Below are 19,492 nucleotides of genomic sequence, written 5' to 3'. Positions count from 1 at the left end.
ATCTGTCCATTGGCCTCCATCTGTCTCAGTGAATTCAGCTCATGTAATTAGCAATGTTTCCCTGCAGAGGTTGGCATTTTGAGGTAATACTGCATTCTCAATTGAAAGGGTGTCATTACCAGAACTGGCAGGATACTCAGTGTGCTGTCATGAGTTTTTAGTGAGAGCACAACCAGGTACATTAACATAATAATCAATGCTTATGATTGTGTTCTGATTTCTTAAAGCCTGTTTAAGAAACCAGGCATGCACATGGTATGGTAATGCTTGATTGAAGGCTTCATCAGTGGAGTGTTTGTTTGTTTCCTTGTTTTCCCTGCGCTGGTAGCATCTGGCAGCACCTGAGCAGCTGCAGCTCTGTGAAGTTCTCCCACCCTGGGTTTGTTTTCCTTCCTGACAGCCAGCACAATGAAACCTGTCACAAGGAGAAGAGAGACTGTGGGCAGAAAGCCATTCCCATGAGCCTCGGCAGCGAGCAGTCAGATCTGGAGCAGGACAGACAAGCTGGCTGGCCGCTCGTACCGTCCTGGTCAGAACCGAGCCCCTCTGCGAGCCTCACCAAAACCCTCTGGGGGGCCAGAAAACCCACAAGCCTCTACAAGGAGCTGCAGACCCTGCCGAAATCTGCATCTGATTACTGTCATTAACAGCCAATTGTATTTAATTATGTAATTTGCATAAACCTGCCCATGGTCAGCCTCTTCTAAGAATGAGGTAATTCCCACATTTTTGTTATTTATCATCTATGACCACAGAGTATAATTTGTAAGCAAATGAGCTAGTGAGATTTTGAACATGACTAACACAACTGACCACGTTGAATGGATTGTGTCACGTTGTCAGTTAACAAGTAAGTCAACGGAAGAGGACCTCTGGAAAACGTGGACCCAGTTTATATTCAGGAAAATTATGAAGGAGCTACAATAACCCGCACAGTGAGCTGTTGATGCGCTCCTGATTTTCCTCCATTCCTTTTCATTCGATATACAAATCCGGCTCGAACATATACGGTGTACTGGTGGATTTATGGACACCATGTTTGTTCGTTCGCGTTTCCAGAGCAGGAACGTGGGCAGGAGATGGGAGGGGAGCTTGTGTCGTTTCCGGTTAGTTAACCAATCGGTGCAGAGCATGTGAAAGAAACATGCTATGCCCATTCAAAACAAGGGTAAGAAACTCACTGGATTCATATTTTTAACAACATTTTTTCCCTAAAAAACCGTATTAACATGTTTGGCAAACATTATGGAATAATGTAAAATTGCCAAAAAATAGTATAATAGGCCCTTTAAATAGTCTGATTTGAATGTGAAAGGAAGAAAGTGTGGATGGGTAAGGGTATTTTTCTATAAAACTACTGAAGTGTGAAGAGTGCCACTTCACAACAAAGAAGGCTTGGCTGTGGCATATTAATTTACTGCAGTTGGATTAATTTTTTACATACTGCATATATCTTGCATATTCTGCATTTTTACTTCCTTCATTGCATTTTGTAGCATATATGGCCGCAAAAAACAGAAATAATTATAGCAAAAAAACCGTCTCATCCAATTTTCTTCCCTCAGCCTGGTACAGATGAAAGGACGCCATTGATTCATTTAGTTTGGATGAACAAGAATGCAACAGTGCTGGCGGCATCCCTTGCCAGCCCATGTTGAACGTGGGGAGAGGGATATTGGTGCTCAGTGACACTACCTAAGAGGATGAATGATGTTACTTAAAAAGATGAGGGAGAAAGGTCAACATACATGATTTGTACCACATCTTTGAACCCTCCAGCATGTTCATCAAATGTTTTTAAGTTCCTGAAAATGCTAACATAACCGCTTTTGTAAATTAATTTAAGCCATGCATTACCCAAGTGGCCAAAACTGGGCATCGTTTTTTGAAGCTCACTTCCTGGTATTGTTGAGAGACACTGTTCTCTGGCAACAGTGCAGTTGGCTCCAGTATACAGTAGGTATTTTAGCCACCCATTTCAGCGTAAGCCAATCATACCAATATGGTAAAAATACAAAGTAAATTATTTTTTTTGTAGTCACAATAGGTGTTTTTTTGTCTAATGTCTCCCCATGTGACAATCTATTAAGTTACTGTGTCATTTGGACAATATTTTAATATTTTGTGGACTCACCAGGGACAGTTTGTGTCACTGCCTAGTCACTGCATGTCATCCTCAGGGCGATGTCTCACTCTTACTGATGGCAGAGGTGGAAAGTCCAGGGGTCAGAAAGTCAAAGTCCTACAATGTGTTTCTTCCACTCATGAACTCATCCAGCTGATTTCACTAATTAGTTATACCTCTTGGGTGAAGAATTGTACAGATCAGGGTATTGGAGCTAATAATACTGGGGAGGACCTTTACTTTCTGAACGTGGAATTTCCACCTCTGGGCTCTGGACTGTCAATCACACTGTGCTCGGACCCAGCCCAGACTTCATAACCATATAAGGGTCCCCCTTTTCCCATCTGCTCAGCCTCTGGCTCCAATTTCTACAACACAACAGCATAAAAACTGCACTTTCACAGCTTCAAAATGCTTTTAAAAAGCCTAGGGAAAGTCAGTAGATGATGTCACAGTCACTTTATTCACTTTTTAGAAATTGTCCCCCCATTTCGCCATAATGTTTGGGGAAAATGGTTTCACGGGTGTTTCTGATTAGTCAGGTGTGTTAAACTGCTTCCTTAATGTAGGTATAGGAAAGTTTTCAGCATTGATTCTAGGCTTCTGCTTGCCTTGGGAGTCTGTTATTGGTGTTTGTCAACATGAGGATCAGAGTTAAATTTTCAAGAATTTTCCAGTTTTTTGCAGTATGTTTGGGATCATTGTCCTGCTGTAGGATGAAGCGCCACCCAATTTGTTTGGAGGCATTTGCTTGAATTTATGCAGATTAGATGCTCCTGTACACTTCAGAATGAATTCTGCTGCTACTATCATCAGTGAGCCAGTACCCGTGGCAGCTATACATGCTCAAACCATAACACTCTCACCACCACGCTTCACAGATGAGGTGGCTGCTTTGGGTCTTGGGCAGTTCCGGTTGGCCTCTACACTTTGCTCTTGCCAGCACTCTGATACAAGTGAATCTTGGTCTCATCTGTCCACAAGACCTTTCTCCAGAATTCTGCAGGCTCTTTTAGGTACTTCTTAGCAAACTGCAAACTGGCCATCCTGTTTTTGCAGCTAACTAGTGGTTTGCACCTTGCAGTGTAGCCTCTGTAGTTCTATTTGTGAAGTCTTCTGCAGCCATAGTCACTGACACATCCACACCTGCTTCCTAAAGAGTGTTTCTGATCTGCAGGACAGGTGTTTGGAGTTTTTTCTTCATTATGGGGAGAATTCTTCGGTCATCTACTGTAGAGGTCTTCCTTAGCCTACCAGGCCCTTTGCCATGGCTGAGCTCACCAGTGATCTCTTTCTTCTTAATGATGTTCCAAACATTTGATTTTGGTAAGCATTTGGCTTATGACTGCATTTTCTTTCTTATTTCTCAGCTTTATAATGGCTTCCTTGTACTTGTCCTTGACTATCTTTGGCACAACTCTGGTCCTCATGTTGACAAATGCCAATAACAGACTCCAAAGGCATTCAAAAGCCTACAATCAAGACTAGATACTAAAAGCACACTAAGGAAGCAACTAAACACACCAGAATAAGCAGAAACACCTGTGAAGCCACTTGTTCTGAACATTATGGTGCCCTGAAATGGAACGGCTATATAATTTCTACACAGTGAAACCAAAATCACATAAATGCCCTTTAATAAAAGCTAAGATTCTGCACTTTAACCACATGTGTTTTATTTTATTACAAATCTAAAATTCTGGAGTACAAAGACAAATCAAGAATAAAATATGTTTTTTGTCTCAGACATTATGAAGCTCATTGTATAAATAATAACAGGACATATCAGGTTAAAATACTGTGGCTAATGTTGCACTGCAATGTGAAAAGCAGCACATTTCCAAGTGCAGATATTCATTGGATTAAAAATCTTTAGTATCCTCCTAAAACCTCGTAATTCATTTTTGTCCCCTGTAGGGGACATATGTCTCTGGTCTTAATCTCAAGGACCGTTTATTCTACTTTGCTGAAACCTGTTCTGTGCAGAAGCCATTAAACATAAAATTCATATTTTTTGAAAATATTTTCAATGCAACATGTTTTTCTCATCAAAGACTTATGTGAAAAATATAAAAAAATATTTTGAATGTCTGCATATATAGGAAAGGTGGATACAATTACCTTTTTTCATCGCTGAAAAGATTAACTAATCTCCACCAACACAAAACCTTGGTTTGCTTTATAGATTTTCTCAAGTATGACCATATCGACAACTAAGAGCAATGCAACCAGATAAAGAAGCAGACAGCTTTTGACAAGCCAACACTATTTATACTTTTCAGTTGTTCTATCAGTTAGTGTTTACCTTTGTAATAGGAATACCTGCATCCCGTCTAATTTGTGTAAAAGGTGCATGTCTGTCATTATTAATATATTATTATTATTATTATTATTATTAGCTAGGCCTATTATTTTGGCGTGGACCTGTTTGTAAGGGAAATACAAATACAGACACTTCCCTACTTAAAAAAAGAGTATAAACTACTTACAATTTTAGTGAACTAAGGATGACATGGTTTATCCTAATAAGTATCATTTATAATTTCCTTGTTGTGTTGTAATGAATACAAATGTTCGAATGTTGGGACACAATTCGTCTGTACGTAGTTTAGTTCCCTCGTGGATAATGGCGCGTCTGTATACCGTGTGAGAAGGGGCTGAACTGTTTGACATTCTACTGTGAGCTAATACTACAGTTATAAACTGTGTAGATACAATTTGAAAAGAAAAGGCACATGTAACCGCATGACCCACGGCAAAACAGAGTTTCAACGCATTTCCTAAAGTGTATTTTCGGATGGAGGCGTTATATAATGAAGAAAGAACACGAGGCATGAACATATTCCCACGAAATGCTGAAAAATAAACAACCTAAAGAGCACTCTTTCAGGTAATCCATATTCATCCGCTTTGGCTTTGGATCCCCTTGCAACAGAGACAGAGCTCAGCCCACATACCCGGATGGAACTGTCATGGCCGCCGTCACTGACCTGCTAGACTAAAGAGAAACGAAAAGGTAAATTAAACCAAAGTCCTTAGTTTTCGGAGTTCCGTTAAAAGTAACAATTGAGTACTTTATTGATACGCATCAAGCATATGTTGGGCGTGAATTAATGTACAATTTAATTATTTAAAATGCAAAATATCTTACTTATTTTAAGCGTGGGTGGGGGCAGCTAGCAAGCTAGCTCTATTTTGTTATCAAATAGTGCCCTGCAATCTCCCGTTTCTTGTCGAAATCAAGCGTTTGTTCGTATTCGTAGAGTCGTCGAACCATGTCGAGTTTCAGTGAAGAACTACGCATAAAATAAATAGAACTGGTTACGAGAACGAAAACGTGGTTACATATTAGCTACAATGTATTCGTCCGCGTTGCTTTGAAGTTGGATAATGCATTACATATCTATTGAAAAGTGAACTGGAAGTAGAAGGCAGGCAGGCTGTGGAGGCCCTATTTTCGAATGTCAGTTGTTTTCTGATTCATTATGTTTTGGTAATACATTTAAATCACGTTAACGCTGTCTTCGAAACGTTTTTGGGTCAAGAACTATGAAAGAAGGACTTCCTTGAAGAGACGCAAGTTATTTTAACGGTTTACAAAGGCAAACATGTTAAGTGATATCAATAACACTAAAAAACAATAATAATAAAAGCAGTGTAAATGTTGCTTTGCATTTGCATTCATATTGTAAATTATATGTTACACACACACACACACACACACACCAACAACAACAGCAACTAGATTCCAAACTGCACTAATTACTGAGAAAAGGAATTAGCTGAGTATTGAGTTGAGGTATAGCCTACAGTTTGACCGAGATGTCATCCAGGGCATTTCAGAGGAATGGCGCATTCAGTGTAACTGCATAATGGCTTTGTCCTACTCTTTGATGAACAATATAAGATTTATTTTTAGATACTAGATAGAGATAAGGATGCACAAAATAGGAATTATGGGCTTATATAAATAACCAATGTTTGCTTGACCAAATTGGCCAATGCTGATGCCTCATTGTTTTACACTGTAACTAGGCCTATATGTTTTCACATTCATGGAGAAGTGGATCAGCACAGACATGAACTTATGAAGGAAAAATCTGAATTTGACTTGTAGAACAAAACATTAAATTTTACTTAATTATTAAGCAGAGAGCAGAAGCTTAGAAGTCATAACTAGTTACTGTCGACTAGAGATCAAAATTAAAAGTAGCACTCATGAAAAGTTGCTGTTCACTTTCTGTTCTCCATGTTTAATGCTGGCTGACCGAGTTTTTCAAATTTAAGTAATTATGACAATTAACTCATAAGGTTTTTTGCATATGATACATTTGCAACAATTGATTGAACCCCTTCACAGTTTTTGGCCCTTGGCAGTGATGTCATCGCTAGTGGAGTTTGAGGCATTTCCCATAAACCTAGAGACTGCTGCTAAGGTTAATGTTACAGTTGCTTTCTTGTTTATTTTTCTTTTGTTAAATGTCTTTCTGCTGAAGTGGGTGGTTGGTATTGATAGGGAGTTATGGTCCTTATCGGGTTTGACCTGTTGTGCCTGTTGACAATGGAGTGAAAACTTTAAACTTTGTTGATGAATGACTTCCAGTCTCTTGTGTTTTCATGCAAGGGTCTGGATAGAAAAAAAGGCTTTGGCTAATTCATGTCAAAAGGGTGAGAGAGTATGTATATCTGGTGCATGTAGTAAAAAAAAAAAAAAAAAAAAGAAGTAGTCTATAGCCTAGTTTAGATTTGATTTGTGTTTAGAACAATCAATGTGGGCTTTCATCGCTAACATGGAAGGTTTAAATGAGACACATGCCCAAGTCAGCCATTAATGTTATCTGGTGAACTGATTTTGTTGTCCGTAGGCCATTGTTTTATGACTAGGATATGCGTGCAGGGCAGTCCGTTCAGTTCAGATTGAAGATCGGCTTCTCAGATCTGTGGCATCCTTCACTATTATAAGGCTGATGGTGGTTCACCATTAAGTATGTTTTTGAATTTACTGGTGACTTGCTTTAAAGTTAGAGTTCTGCATAGGCCTCATTATTTCTTAAAATTCTCACTGGTGGTATTACATTTAACTTGTTGTACGAGGTCTGTTTGGTCAGCTTCATTATGTGCTTCTGCACGAGGCAGATTCATTTCAGGTGTTGCTGTTTGTTGCTTCCTGGTTACTTTGGCAATATTTGAAGCTCAGTATTGCGTACACTAAAGACTGATCTTTTGATTTAGGCATTAGTGTATTTGTGTGTGCACATGGTGCTTACTACAAAGTGAGATTTATTTCTAAATAAATATTTAGGATTGGTTTGTTTCCTTCACTTGTTGTTTGTATTGTGCAATTCAGTGGACATATTTCATTATATCTTTATCAAAAGGTCAAATGCTAACACTTGAGTTGCACTGTTTGTTAATAATAATGTGGATTTGCAATATATAAGAAAGATGCAGGTCATTGCATTGTTGTGTTTCGTTGTTGTTTATGGCTAGGAGTCATATGTACACATATAGCCTACCTTTTGAACAAAATGTGTTATGAAACATAGCTGCATGCAATAGTAGGCTAACTGAGGGCAAAATGGTTAAAAAAAACAGTAATGATGGATAAATAAAAGTAATGTGATTTAAGGCTCCCACATGCTTCAAACAGACTGCTGTTTGAAACTTTGGGTAGGTTTTTTTAACTTTCCGAAAGTGAGATTCCAAATTGGATTCCACACAACATCCGCAGTTATTGGTCAGGTTTGCAATGGGCATGGTTTCAGGTGGTCTGCCAGTTCTCACATGTTGTTTGCCAACCATCCGTAAACAAGGGCAGTTCACAGTTTGGCGATGTATGGTCATGGCCACCAAGGATTATCGCAGTTAATTACAGATCGCAATGACTTTTAGTTTATACTGAGTGATGGATGATTTGTCTTCATTGCTGTCATTGTTGTGCCCACTGCTGAGACTTAAATTGTTTTGAACTTTGACCCCAACTTAAACATGTTACAATGCCTTCTTATGTTACATGTTTAAACAGTTTATGAGCGACAGCGTTCAATATCAAAGTCGAGTGAGAATGGAATGTTGGTGACAATGTAGTGATATCCATTGTCCGATTATAGATTGCTTAACTGTAAACTGGTCTGAAGAAGAAGCTGAAGTACGGTACTAACCTGAACATCGTGAAAGAAAAATTGTGAGTGTGCTCGCCAATTTTTATGACACTATGTATTGCAATTATAAAGGCACACAGAAGTTGCTGAATTCCTGAATAAAATCCCACCCTTGTCTATGACGGACAGCTTCTCGCTCCACCTTCAGGTTTAGATACTTTCAGAAAAGTTATAAACAACAACACTGTTCTAAGTGGTCGGACAATATGTCGTACAAACCAGTTTGTTTGCAGCATCTAGAGGCCATTAGCCTAAATGTAGCCCTGCATAGTGGTACGTTGTTATTGTTCTTCTTCTTTAGTCATAAATGTATTATTTTGTTATTGTAAAAAAACACAAATACCCATATCAGAATAATAATACCATGGAGGTTTCCTTGGCCCGTAATCGCTCAGGGTTTTATAAACCGTATTTAAAAATTTGGCTTTAAAAGTGGTAGCTTAATGAATTTTGAAGTAGCCTATATGCGTTACATTCGGTAATGTTGTGAAGTCAGGAAAAACAGTTGGAGGCCTTGCTTTGGTCTTTCCATTTCCTCATACATCAGCATCAGAATAGGCCTATCTGTCAGAGAGGACTTTGCAACGTGAGCAGCAGACGGGCCCTTTGAGCCTTTTTTGCATTTCGCTGCCTTGTAAAGCCAGTAATGTTGATCAGCATGCTTTACGTTCATTCTTACTGGCAGTACTATGACATCAAATAGACAATGTACTGGTAGAATGTAAGCTGAATGTACATTTTTTTTAGCTTTTATTTTGAGAGCTTTTAGCTGACACTTGTGTTGCTAACACTTTAAAAAAATAATTTTGTAACTATTTATTTCAAAGTTGACTTCATCACTGAGTAAGGTAAGTGAGATAATAAAAAGTGAAATAAAAAATGTCATTGAGGTTTTGCAACTTTGTTTTGAATTTCTATAAAAATCACAGTCAGACTTCCTTTTGACTATCAGTTAAGATTCTTTAGGATTAGACAAGCTTGACAAAATCCCATGTTGCTCTTTTTATGAGTTCAGTCCTGGTATTTTGTAAGAATGCTTGGTTTTGGATTGGTGCTTTTGTTTTTGAACTTCAAATCACAGCTTGGATTCTTCATCTTTTTTAGGAGCCAGTAGGAATTAAAGTATGGAGGTTGACCACACGGCTCAAGATGAGCCTGAAGGCAGTGAGGAGGTGGAGAAGGAGGATCCAGGAAACTGGCGCAAACGTCTACGCCTCAAGCAGGTGGCAGTCCAGCTGCCAGTGATTCAGAACATCGATGAAGGGTATGGCGCAGAGGAGTCGGAGGAGGGCCAGGAAAAAAACAAGGCCCAGACAGCCCGTAAGTCCTTCAAGAGGCCTCCGATTAGGAGCCAAGACGCGGCACCAGGGCCTGTCATTTCGGGGAAAATCCTCAGGTTCATCTGCTCCGAGTGCACAGGCCAGGCCACGTTCAGCCCCAACGACCTGCTGAAGCATTTTCAGGGAGTTCACCAAGGAAGCTTACCAACCTTCCCATGTGACATGTGCAGCTTCGTCACCCACGACTTCTCCAGCCTCCAGCGGCACCGCATTGGCCACCGAGACACCTTTGTCCGGTGCGATATCTGCAATGATGGCATCCAGTACACTCTCCTGCAGCTCACCAGACACTTCAACATGTTCCACAGCCTCAATGGATACTATCGCTGTGAGAAGTGCAAGTTCTCCACCAAGGATGTGGGGACGTTTGTGCAGCACACTCACCGGCACAATGACGCCCTCTACAAGTGCAGCAAGTGTCAGCATATCAGTCACGGCAGCGGGGACCACCAGAAACACATTATGTCTCACTTGGGGACTAACCCCTTCAGCTGTCAGTTCTGTGACTATGGGGCCCCGCGGAAGGACTACGTTGCAAAACACATGGCTGCTGTCCACGGAGAGGAGATGGAGCGCCTAAACAAGCGGAGGGCCTCAGAGGATGGCCAGAAAACACTAGTGAACTCAACGCCAGGACTAAAACTTTTACTGACCAAGAATCCAGCGAGACAGACTCATTGGATGTCTAAGGGGCTACATGCTCTGTCTGGAGGGGGGCTGTTGGACGAGTACGGAAGGCTTGCTAATCCAGAAAAGACTCTTGAGGAAACCCAGCAGTTTCTGGAGAGGACTGTTGCAGCTCAGAGAGATTGTAAAAAGTGGGCAAAGGCCCTTAAGTCCGAACAGCAGTACACTTCCCAAACTGTTCCTGCTATGTCACAGCCAAAGCAGGAGCCAGCCGTCCCACCCAGTACCAGCTTTCTGAACCCAAACAGTAATGGGCTCACTGTACTCATGGTCAAAAACAAAATCACCATCCCTCCTAACTGCACTACAAAAGTGATGGGCTTCAAGATGGTGGATGGCAAAAAACATCTGGTCCTCAAAGTCATACCATCAACAAAGCAAGAACCCTCTGTCAAAATGCAGGAGTCCTTGGTGGCAACTACAGTGGCATCAGCTTCATCAGGTGCTGAGAACGAAGCAGATGGCAATGCGCTGGATTCTTGCAAGGGAGAAACCTACAGTCTGGCCAGCTCTAAAGGAGGAACAGCCCCACCCAGTGGCCATCTGGATTCCTCCAACTCTAAGGTCTCCCCCAATCCCAAGGTATCCCCAAATAGTGTGACACCGCTCTGCAGCCCCTGCTCCTTGCCTTCCGAGAGGGAAAACAATGACATTGCCTCAACTTCAGTGCAGTTGCAAGCACAGGAGAATGGGGAGCAAGAGCATGACTTACTGTCAACAACTGGAGGAGAGGTGGAGGAGGAACAGCTGCCAGGTGAGACAGATAAAGATGAAGACACAGCTGCTCCTCCATCTTCATCACCTGCTGCAAATGGTGTGTCTCCGGTCAGTGCGGTGAAGGAGCAGAGCTCACCCAGCGGTGAAACTTCATCCCTCATTCCTGTTGTCACTCATCCCAGCTTAGAAAACAGTACACCCAAACACACTGATCCAGATGAATCTGACTGTTTGGATAATGACACCATTGAGAGCATGTCAAATAAATCCCCACTAAGTTCTCCGAGTCAAGAGGTCTTCAATTTTCATAACTACTCAAAGGACACCTCCAGTCTTTCCTCTGATGTCTCTCTGATTGGCGATGAACAGCAGTCAGCGCAACTTGCAACTGTCGAGCCTGAGAATGATGGTTGTCATATTTTGGGACCTTCACATGACAGGAACTTGACACCAGAAAGCTCGCCCTTGCAGAAGTTGCAAGACCATCTGAAGGACCAAGACAAAATTGTAGAAGCATGCGCTGACTTGCCTGGACAGCGACCACTGGACTCGGATCGTCCTTCAATGGAAAAAGTGCCGGACAATGAAATTGAAGTTGACGAATGTGTAGCAACTGTTGAAGATGAGGGGGACACCAAAGAGTCTGAGGTTAAATGTCAAACTCTGGATTCATCTGAAGGGCTAAAAACCACACTGGAGGCTCAATTTCAATGCCAAGAACAATGTTCTGAGCCTATCATCGATGAAGTCTGTGCTAAGACAGGGAAAGGAGAGGAACACAAGGATGCTCCCTCTGAACCACAAGACCATACTGCAAAAAATGTGGAGGGACCCAACTTAACTGGTGGAGAGAAGGCTTCAGGAAGTTCAAATAATGCAGCCATCTTGGGGAAGATTCTGGAAGAGCATTCTGATGCTATTATCAGCCAGCAGCTGGAGAAGGAGAGGATCGGAACCACAGCAGCCCATGAAGCAATCCGAACCCCCACAACCACGCTCAGGATCCTCCAGCCCCTTAATCTGTCCGATGGTAAGCAACAGGTTTTTCTACAGGCTGCAGAGAATGGGTACGCAGTACCTGTACAGCTCAGGGGCAGTCCTGGATTTAAGCTAATCACTGGGTCTGTTCCCCCAATAAATGTTTCCTATCTGAAACCTGGAGGTGAAAGGCCATCCAATAGAACGGCAGCACTGACTTTCACACTGAGTAATGGCAGGATAGGCACAGCTGCACAGGTGTTGGGTGACAAGGAAGCTGGTGGTGGGTTGGAAAACGGTGGTGGGCAGGACAGCACGACACTTAGCCCCACTGCCCAGCAGGGGGCAGGCACCAGCACAAGTAGTTTTCTTGTCAATGGCTCGCCTCTGAAGGGACCGCTGTTTTTGTCCAGTCCAATTCAGTCCCTCTCCAAAGAACGGACTGCAAATCCTCCCACGTGTTACTTGGTTCAGAGACCAGTGGCCGTAGCCTCAGCTGCTACAAAACCCAGCACAGGACCAGTTTCTGCGGCTGGCAATGTGCAGACTCCGCAGTCTAAACCCGTTTTGGCTTTACCGGTGAATTCCTCGGAACAGCCAACAGTTTTACAAGCTGGCCGTCAAGCCTTCCTGCTTAGATACGTATCACCGGTTAAGTCTGGGATATTGCTGAACAGTCCAGAGGGAAAAACGGTGAATCAGAACAGCCTGACCAACGACAGTGGGGGCAGTCGTGTCTTTCTTAAGATCGTGCGAAACTCTTCCGATGCCGGCCTTCCCTCATGCAGTGGTGTAGCAGGTGGTGGGTTTACGGCACAGACCCATGCCAACCAGCCGATCTATCTGGCCACCACTGGCAGTTTGCAGTCTCCCTATCTGCTAATGTCATCCAACCAATCCATTCTGAATGTCTCCACAGGGACAAAAACTTCAGAGTCATCACAAGATCCTGTCCAAACTCTGGCCATGGCCTCCCCCTTTCTAAGTTTCTCATCCATAGCTCCCGCACTAGGAAAAGCCAGTGAGAAACAGGGAAGGGAGGGGTTAGCTTGCAAACTCAAGAAAGCTCGGCTTCCTTCCCCGAGACGAAACCAGCAGGGGGCCAAACGAAAGAGGCCGAGGAAGCCATCCATGGAGGACAGCCTAGATCCCCCGGCCAAAGCCAGGAGGCTCTCAAGTAAGAAATCAAAGGAGACCCCAGCTGTTGTGTATTGGGAGCCAGCACCCAGGGAGGTGGAGAGGATGCTGAGGTTGCTGCCGCTTAGCCCGGTACAGCCTGTCAAGTGCCCAAGGCGGAACCAGCCCGTGGTGGTGCTCAATCACCCTGACGCAGACATCCCTGAGGTCGCCAGCCTGATGAGAACGGTCAACAAGTTCAGGGGCGAGGTGACTAAGGTGGCATTGTCTCAAAGGACTGTTGATGCCCTTTCTGAGCTGGACTGCGGCGCCTTCAGACGAGACCCGTCAGCTAACTGTCACGCGACACACGGCCGTCGCATCCGCCCAGAGGGCACGGTCAGGGAGCGCTTCATCCTGAAACTGCGGCTGAAAAAGACCAGCAGGAACAAGTACAAGGTGGTGAATGCTTCCTCCGACAGTACCGAGTGGTTGTCTAAGTTCAGCTGCTGGTTCTGCGGTCGAATCTTTGACAACCAGGAGGAGTGGATAGGTCACGGCCAACGTCATCTAATGGAGGCTACTAGAGACTGGAACAAACTGTTTTCCTAAGAGCCCTAAGAACATTACTCCATTCTGTTTCAGTCAGGTTTCCACCTCATTGGGTTCTTTGACTTTCATGTCTTTTATGTCCACGTGCTCAGCTGTTTCAGGTCACGCATAATGAAAGAGCTATGGGAAAACCATCCGATTTTTCCTCTCAGTTAACTTAAAATACTGAAATTATTAGAAGTGTGTCTTCTCTCTCGGTGACTGAAGAGGAAAGGGTAGTAGTTTTAAGTTGTTCCTTAGGTGAGACTCCATAGTCTTCATTGTGGCCGGTGCAACTTAAAACCAAATGTAAAGACCGTGGAAAAAAAGTTTTTTTATGTATATATTGAACTTAAATGTGAAAACCATAAACATTGCACACACTGAATTTGTATATAAAACGATTAGATAAGAGAGCTTTTAGAGTACACAGTTGACGGACAGCAATATGTGTACAATTAAAGTACTTGCTACTTTGGGCTGATGTCAGGTACATCAAAGTCATTATAAATGGGTAGTATTGCCACAGCTGTGTGTTGTAATGACTGTTGTTTTAAGACATCTTTCATTACATGAGGAAGGAAACATAATTTTGCATTTGCCCAAAATATAGTAGCACTTGTAAGTGCTACTATATTTTGGGCGAATACAAAATCATGTTTCCTTCCTCTTGTAATGAAAGATGTCTTAAATCAACGGTCATTGATTTGTGCAACACCCAAGACATATACGTACCGATCAACTCAGGGGATAGCTTTTTTTAAAGATACAATATGTAAAATAAAAACTCCAATCATGTCAGTAATCCTCACCTCCACCTTCGCATTAATTATTTACATAATTTTTAATTGTATTTCTGACAAGACTGAGCATTGATTTATTTCATCAGTGTCCATTGTTTTTTCATTCCTTTCCTCCATCTTTTCCCAAAAAGTTGTTTGTGTTGTCCTTAGAACATTGTTCAATTTTTTAATTTATCAAAATTCCAGCAGTACATGGTAGTTGCATATTTTACTCCTGGGTCCTAATATATTTCTGGCACATTGTCAGGAGTCTTCAACATAAACAGTTAATCAATTGTTTACGGGTATATACATATGAAAACGTTCTTTTTATATTTGAGTGGCAAATATCCTGTGTGCGTTACAAAATTTCCTGTGGAAAGCATTTTCAAAAGCTGTTACCTTCTGTACATTTTCATTTTGTAAATACAGTGTTTTATATTTTCGACCCATGAATCCTTTGTTGAAGAAGTCAGTGTATTTATATTTTAACTGCTGCCACGCACCTCTGCAAGAACCCTAATCTAACAACTCCGTAATATTGTTTTTTTTTTTTTTTAAGTTTTTTATTATTATTTTCTTTTACAGCTTATGTCTAATTTGGGCTTGAATCTGATGATGAAAAAGAGCTGAAACGCATATAACTAAAAACAAATGAAAATACCAGGATAAATTAGTGCTGGGCAGAAGGCTTCATACACGGTTTGTACATCCACGTTGGGTCTCTTTCCAAGTTCTCATTGCCAAGCGCTTTCCTGGCAGACTGTAACAATGGTGCATGGGAGCAACTGGATATGTTGCCTCATGGAGCAGTTGATTAGAGCGATTTCATTTTCTAGGATGACCTTATCGCATCTATACCTTTACACAGCGCATGGCCATTGATTTGACGCGACTCGTCTTTCTTTTATTATGTTCTCAGTCAAAAAAGATGGCTCCGTTGGAGTCCATTTGCGACTGCATGGGGATTGTGCCCACATAATTGTGGTCCACTCCATAAGTTCTATTTTGCGTCTGTCTGGACAAATATTTAAAATTATAGTTTGCTGAATGATCTCAGCAACGTAATGCTTCACAGTACCGCATAAAAATGTTAAAAAACTGAAAAAAAACAAGATCTTGCTATTTGAATACCAGTAGTGCTTTTGTATACAAAATATTTGTTTCTATATGATTATTAGGTTTCTCTTCAGGCAGGTGGAAATTTGTAATGGGCAAGTGTTCGAGGTGTTGCAGGTATGATGTTGAGCAGGCATGTATCAAACCTAACTGCTGTTCCAAAACTACTGTATATGCAATAGTGACCAGGAAAGAGTCATCAAAATGAAGGATGAATACACTTCTTTTTTTTTTTTTAAAGCTGTTTTAGTTTTTACTTTGACGTTACAGATTGTGACTGTTGTCATTTTGATAGTAAGTACTGTAAGTACTTGGTGTGTAACAAGGTGTTTATTTTTATGAGTAAGTTCATCAATAAAAGTGCGTATGTATAAATCCCTCCTACTGTAACTTGAAAAGAAAAACCTATAATTTTTGTTTGCACTTTTTTGACAGGATATTTGCCTGTGACCTCACAAGGAGTAGCAGAGTAGCGTCTCAGTTTCCGTATGCATGTCTGTAAATATCTCTGCTGTCCCCAGTAGAAGTCCTGCTCACAGTCCGATCGAGACGTTTTTCCTGTTAAAGTGTGGCACTCCAGGGCCATGTAGGGCTTTCTGGGACCTGTGGCTTAACGTACCCAAAGGACACAAGGTGCTGACCCATTGCACGTGTTTGTGTGACATCGTCTCGTCCGCACTGTACCGCTTTGGTTCGCTTCAGTGCGTCTGCCCATGTCTGGACACTCAGCTTGCCCTACACTTTCATAGCACCACACCAAACAACCAAATACCCATTGCTTTTTTTTTTTTTACTGATTGTTCATCCTAAAAACAATCTCTCTCTCACACACACACACACACTCACACAAACAAACATGAACACACACGTACGCACATACACACAAATTGTTTGTGACTTTTTCCAGTAGGTCAGGGAGATGAGCTCAGTAGTGCTCCAAGATAACAAATCTATTTTTTTACGCCAAGTGCCTGAAAGAGCTCTGTTACAGATCAACACTATATTGTACTGTTTCTCTCCCGTGTGGCATTTATGATGTGTTTGAGCAGATTTGTAATAAATGTATATACTTTGAGAAAGAGACTGGACAACTATTCTTTTTTTGGGGGTCTTTTGCTTTCTGCAAAGCTGGGACACAGTTCTACTACAAATTACAAATGCTTTTAATTGCATGAATTGCGGAAAAGTACTTTGTACAAAATATTGATTCTTACAAAATCAATAGCACTTTTAAAACAAACTTAGATATCTTTATACAAAATTGTTCTAAATCTATATTCCTAAAAGCGTTACATAAAACCTTGTAAGACTGTATATGCACATTTTAAGAACATCTAGTAATTTAACAATAGTCAAATACTCCATATTCATCCACACATCGCGGTCAATACAACAAAAGGACAATGTGACTAGCCTTGTGTAAAATAAAATGTTTTTTCCTCCCCTATGGAATGTGACTAAACTAAGACCTGAAATTCAGGCATATTCAAGCATATTCAGCAGAATTTTTCTCTTTTTTTAAACGTATTTGTTCTTGAACACGGCCATTGTTCGGGCTGCAGTGCAGGATCTCCCTGTTCTGTGTATTTCACTGTATCGTTCTGCTTCGGAGTTGTGCGTTCCTTTTTGAACCCGTTACATCATCAGTATTTTACTAATTTGTTAAGCTGACTTATTTGGAGCAACCCACCCAGCTTATAACAATTTTGAAATGTATGACAAGATGTCCATTTATTCAGCTGAAAATTTACTGAACCAATCGGATTGAGTTCCTTGCTCATGGGTAGAACAACAGTGCCCTCTGGAGCCTTTCGGTTTAAACCCCGGGTGCTTAATTGTTGCACTTTGCTGCCACCCACAAGCACTCAGTGCAGCCCACCCTTGGGCCTGCCCCGGGCTCTGCTCCTAGGGCTTCACGGCAAACAGCAGCCGGGTGGAGTCTTTGGTGTTGCTCTGACTATCGATCAGCACCAGGGCCTTCCTCTGATAGTGCTCGATCATACCGGAGACACTGCTGAAAAGCTGAGAAAGACGGACACACACACACACACACACACACAGACATTTCTCAGTGATGTGCTCGACAAATAAGTGCTTTTAAAGAGCTGTGTGTTAAGAGAAATTTCACTGATTAGTTCTCTGTGATGTTGGAAGCAAAGATGGGCTGTTCTCAGTGATTAAGACTGACACTGAGAACACCCGTTAGAATTTACAATGCCATTGATGTGTTTTTCTCTTTGATATAAGTTCATGAATGAGTTTGTGTATTATCAGTCTTAAAAGTTGTAAGAAAAAAACTTTGTAAAAGCTATCACTCTTTGTTATTTATCGACAATGAGATATGAAAATGCTCAGATCTCTTGCTGGATGCGGCAACACAAAGTCGGAGGTAACAGATTTCTATGGTAAGTGCACCATGCTGTCTTTGTGTTATGAAATCATTCCATATCAGTATTTTATATAATGCTTAAAGTGAATGTCACATGACTGATTATATTAGTTAAGGGAACTAGTGGATATATGTATATACCCTACATACACCCTTATACATAGTTCTCCTGCTAGCTTTGCCCTTATTGTGTAGAATTATCATCATCACACATTAGTCCTTGTTCCTATCTTCACTGTAGCCGTCACATAGAAACCAGGAAGTAGTGTTCCTAATGAGCCTAACTGAACGATCTATGCGATGTGTTTAATGTTGGAATAGTGCGGGAAGATGGTTCACCTCCTCTCCTGTCTTCTCGCGCCCTAGGGCATACTGGCGTCTGGCTGGGATGTGGCGTATCGGGATGTTGTAGACCCTGCTGTTGTAGAACACCACCAACGTGTAAGGCTGGCTGGGGTCCTGACCGGAGCTCTTCCTGACCAGGTAGGCCCCTTCCTACAACCAGAGGTGTCGACAAAGCCACCATCAGAGACAAAAAAATACAGCTCTGATTCTAGTGCAGCCAGGTGGCTTTAGCCTAAACTCTATTACAGTTCTGGGATCTGGATCTACAATTGTGCACAAATTTGACTTTCCAAAGAAATACAAACACTGCTTTTGAGTTTCTTCAGACGCAGTTTGGCGAGTTTTGTTTTGGCGATGAGATGAGGCCCTCTCTCCCCGGCTGAAGCCAAAGCCTGTTTTTGTTTTTTTTATGCTGCCCTGCTGGGCTGCCGGTCGCGGTCGTCATGGCGACTCCCACTAACCTTGCTGCAGCGCGTCAGGGCCTCTTCAGCTGAGCGCCGGTCACAGGTGCTGGAGTACCAGGCTTTCTTATGCACACCGGCCTCCTGAAACGCAGCACAGAGTGACTGGGTCTGCGGATGTGTGCGAGCGCACTCCTGTTTGGGTGCTTTTAGAAGGGCTGATTACATGCTTATTTTGGTGCCGGTGCCTCACAGACTCAAAGTTAATTGCTTTTAAGGTCTTCCAAGACCGGTGTGGACCCTGTTTCCAGGGCTTACTTTACATTACATTACATTACAGGCAGATGTAATTACACAGTTTTTGCATTTTATATAGTATCAATTCATACAGCTAGATATATCCTGAATCAATTCAGGTTAAATACCTTGCTCAAGGGTACAACAGCAGTGTTCTACCTGGGAATTGACCCTGCAGCCTTTAGATTACAAGCCCAGTTCTCAAGCCGTAATACCACACTGCCACCACGTGTGTTTAGAGTGCTACAGTCTCATAGTGATGTTTTTTGGGAGTGGCGGGGGACTGTGAGGTTCTGGCCTACCTCCTCCGCAGTGCTGGTCCCCGTCCTGGCCCCAGGCGACCTCCCCCTGTCAGCGGGCGGTTCTGAAGAGACAACCGAACATGAAACAGACGGGTTATTTGAAAGTGCGGGAGCGGGAGCGCGTGCAGGCTGAGTTACAGGA

General features: G+C 42.2%; 2 protein-coding genes across 9 annotated transcripts in view; one reads left to right on the top strand and one right to left on the bottom strand.

The window, feature by feature from the left end:
* The first annotated feature begins 5,015 nt into the window (after positions 1 to 5,015).
* LOC135244384 (zinc finger protein 518A) lies at positions 5,016 to 16,695 on the top strand. 2 transcript variants are annotated; one of them, XM_064316607.1, is made up of 3 exons: positions 5,016 to 5,141; positions 9,391 to 12,060; positions 12,928 to 16,695. In XM_064316607.1, exons 2-3 carry the CDS (start codon positions 9,411 to 9,413, stop codon positions 13,734 to 13,736), a joined length of 3,459 nt encoding a protein of 1,152 aa, XP_064172677.1. In that variant the 5' UTR covers positions 5,016 to 5,141; positions 9,391 to 9,410; the 3' UTR covers positions 13,737 to 16,695. The 2 variants fall into 2 exon arrangements, with proteins under 2 accessions (XP_064172677.1, XP_064172676.1); XM_064316606.1 differs by having other exon boundaries at positions 9,391 to 16,695.
* Positions 16,696 to 16,755: 60 nt separating this feature from the next.
* blnk (B cell linker) overlaps positions 16,756 to 19,492 on the bottom strand; it is a 30,420-nt gene continuing 27,683 nt past the window's right edge. For all 7 annotated transcript variants that reach the window (XM_064316608.1, XM_064316609.1, XM_064316610.1 and 4 more), the window contains 4 exons: positions 19,351 to 19,412; positions 18,812 to 18,895; positions 18,345 to 18,500; positions 16,756 to 17,638 (listed from right to left, as the gene is read on the bottom strand). In XM_064316608.1, coding sequence (XP_064172678.1) covers positions 17,522 to 17,638; positions 18,345 to 18,500; positions 18,812 to 18,895; positions 19,351 to 19,412 — 419 coding nt within the window. In that variant the 3' untranslated portion in view covers positions 16,756 to 17,521. The remainder of the gene's footprint in view (positions 17,639 to 18,344; positions 18,501 to 18,811; positions 18,896 to 19,350; positions 19,413 to 19,492) is intronic.

Source organism: Anguilla rostrata, chromosome 18 (genome assembly GCF_018555375.3).
Source record: "Anguilla rostrata isolate EN2019 chromosome 18, ASM1855537v3, whole genome shotgun sequence".
NCBI lineage: Eukaryota > Metazoa > Chordata > Actinopteri > Anguilliformes > Anguillidae > Anguilla > Anguilla rostrata.
The sequence above is the reverse complement of the archived record's forward strand: the minus strand, read 5'-3'. Positions and strand labels throughout refer to the sequence as shown.

Coding starts and splice junctions, on each gene's coding strand:
- LOC135244384 (XM_064316606.1), top strand. CDS start 9,411: ATGGAGGTTGACCACACGGCTCAAGATGAGCCTGAAGGCAGTGAGGAG.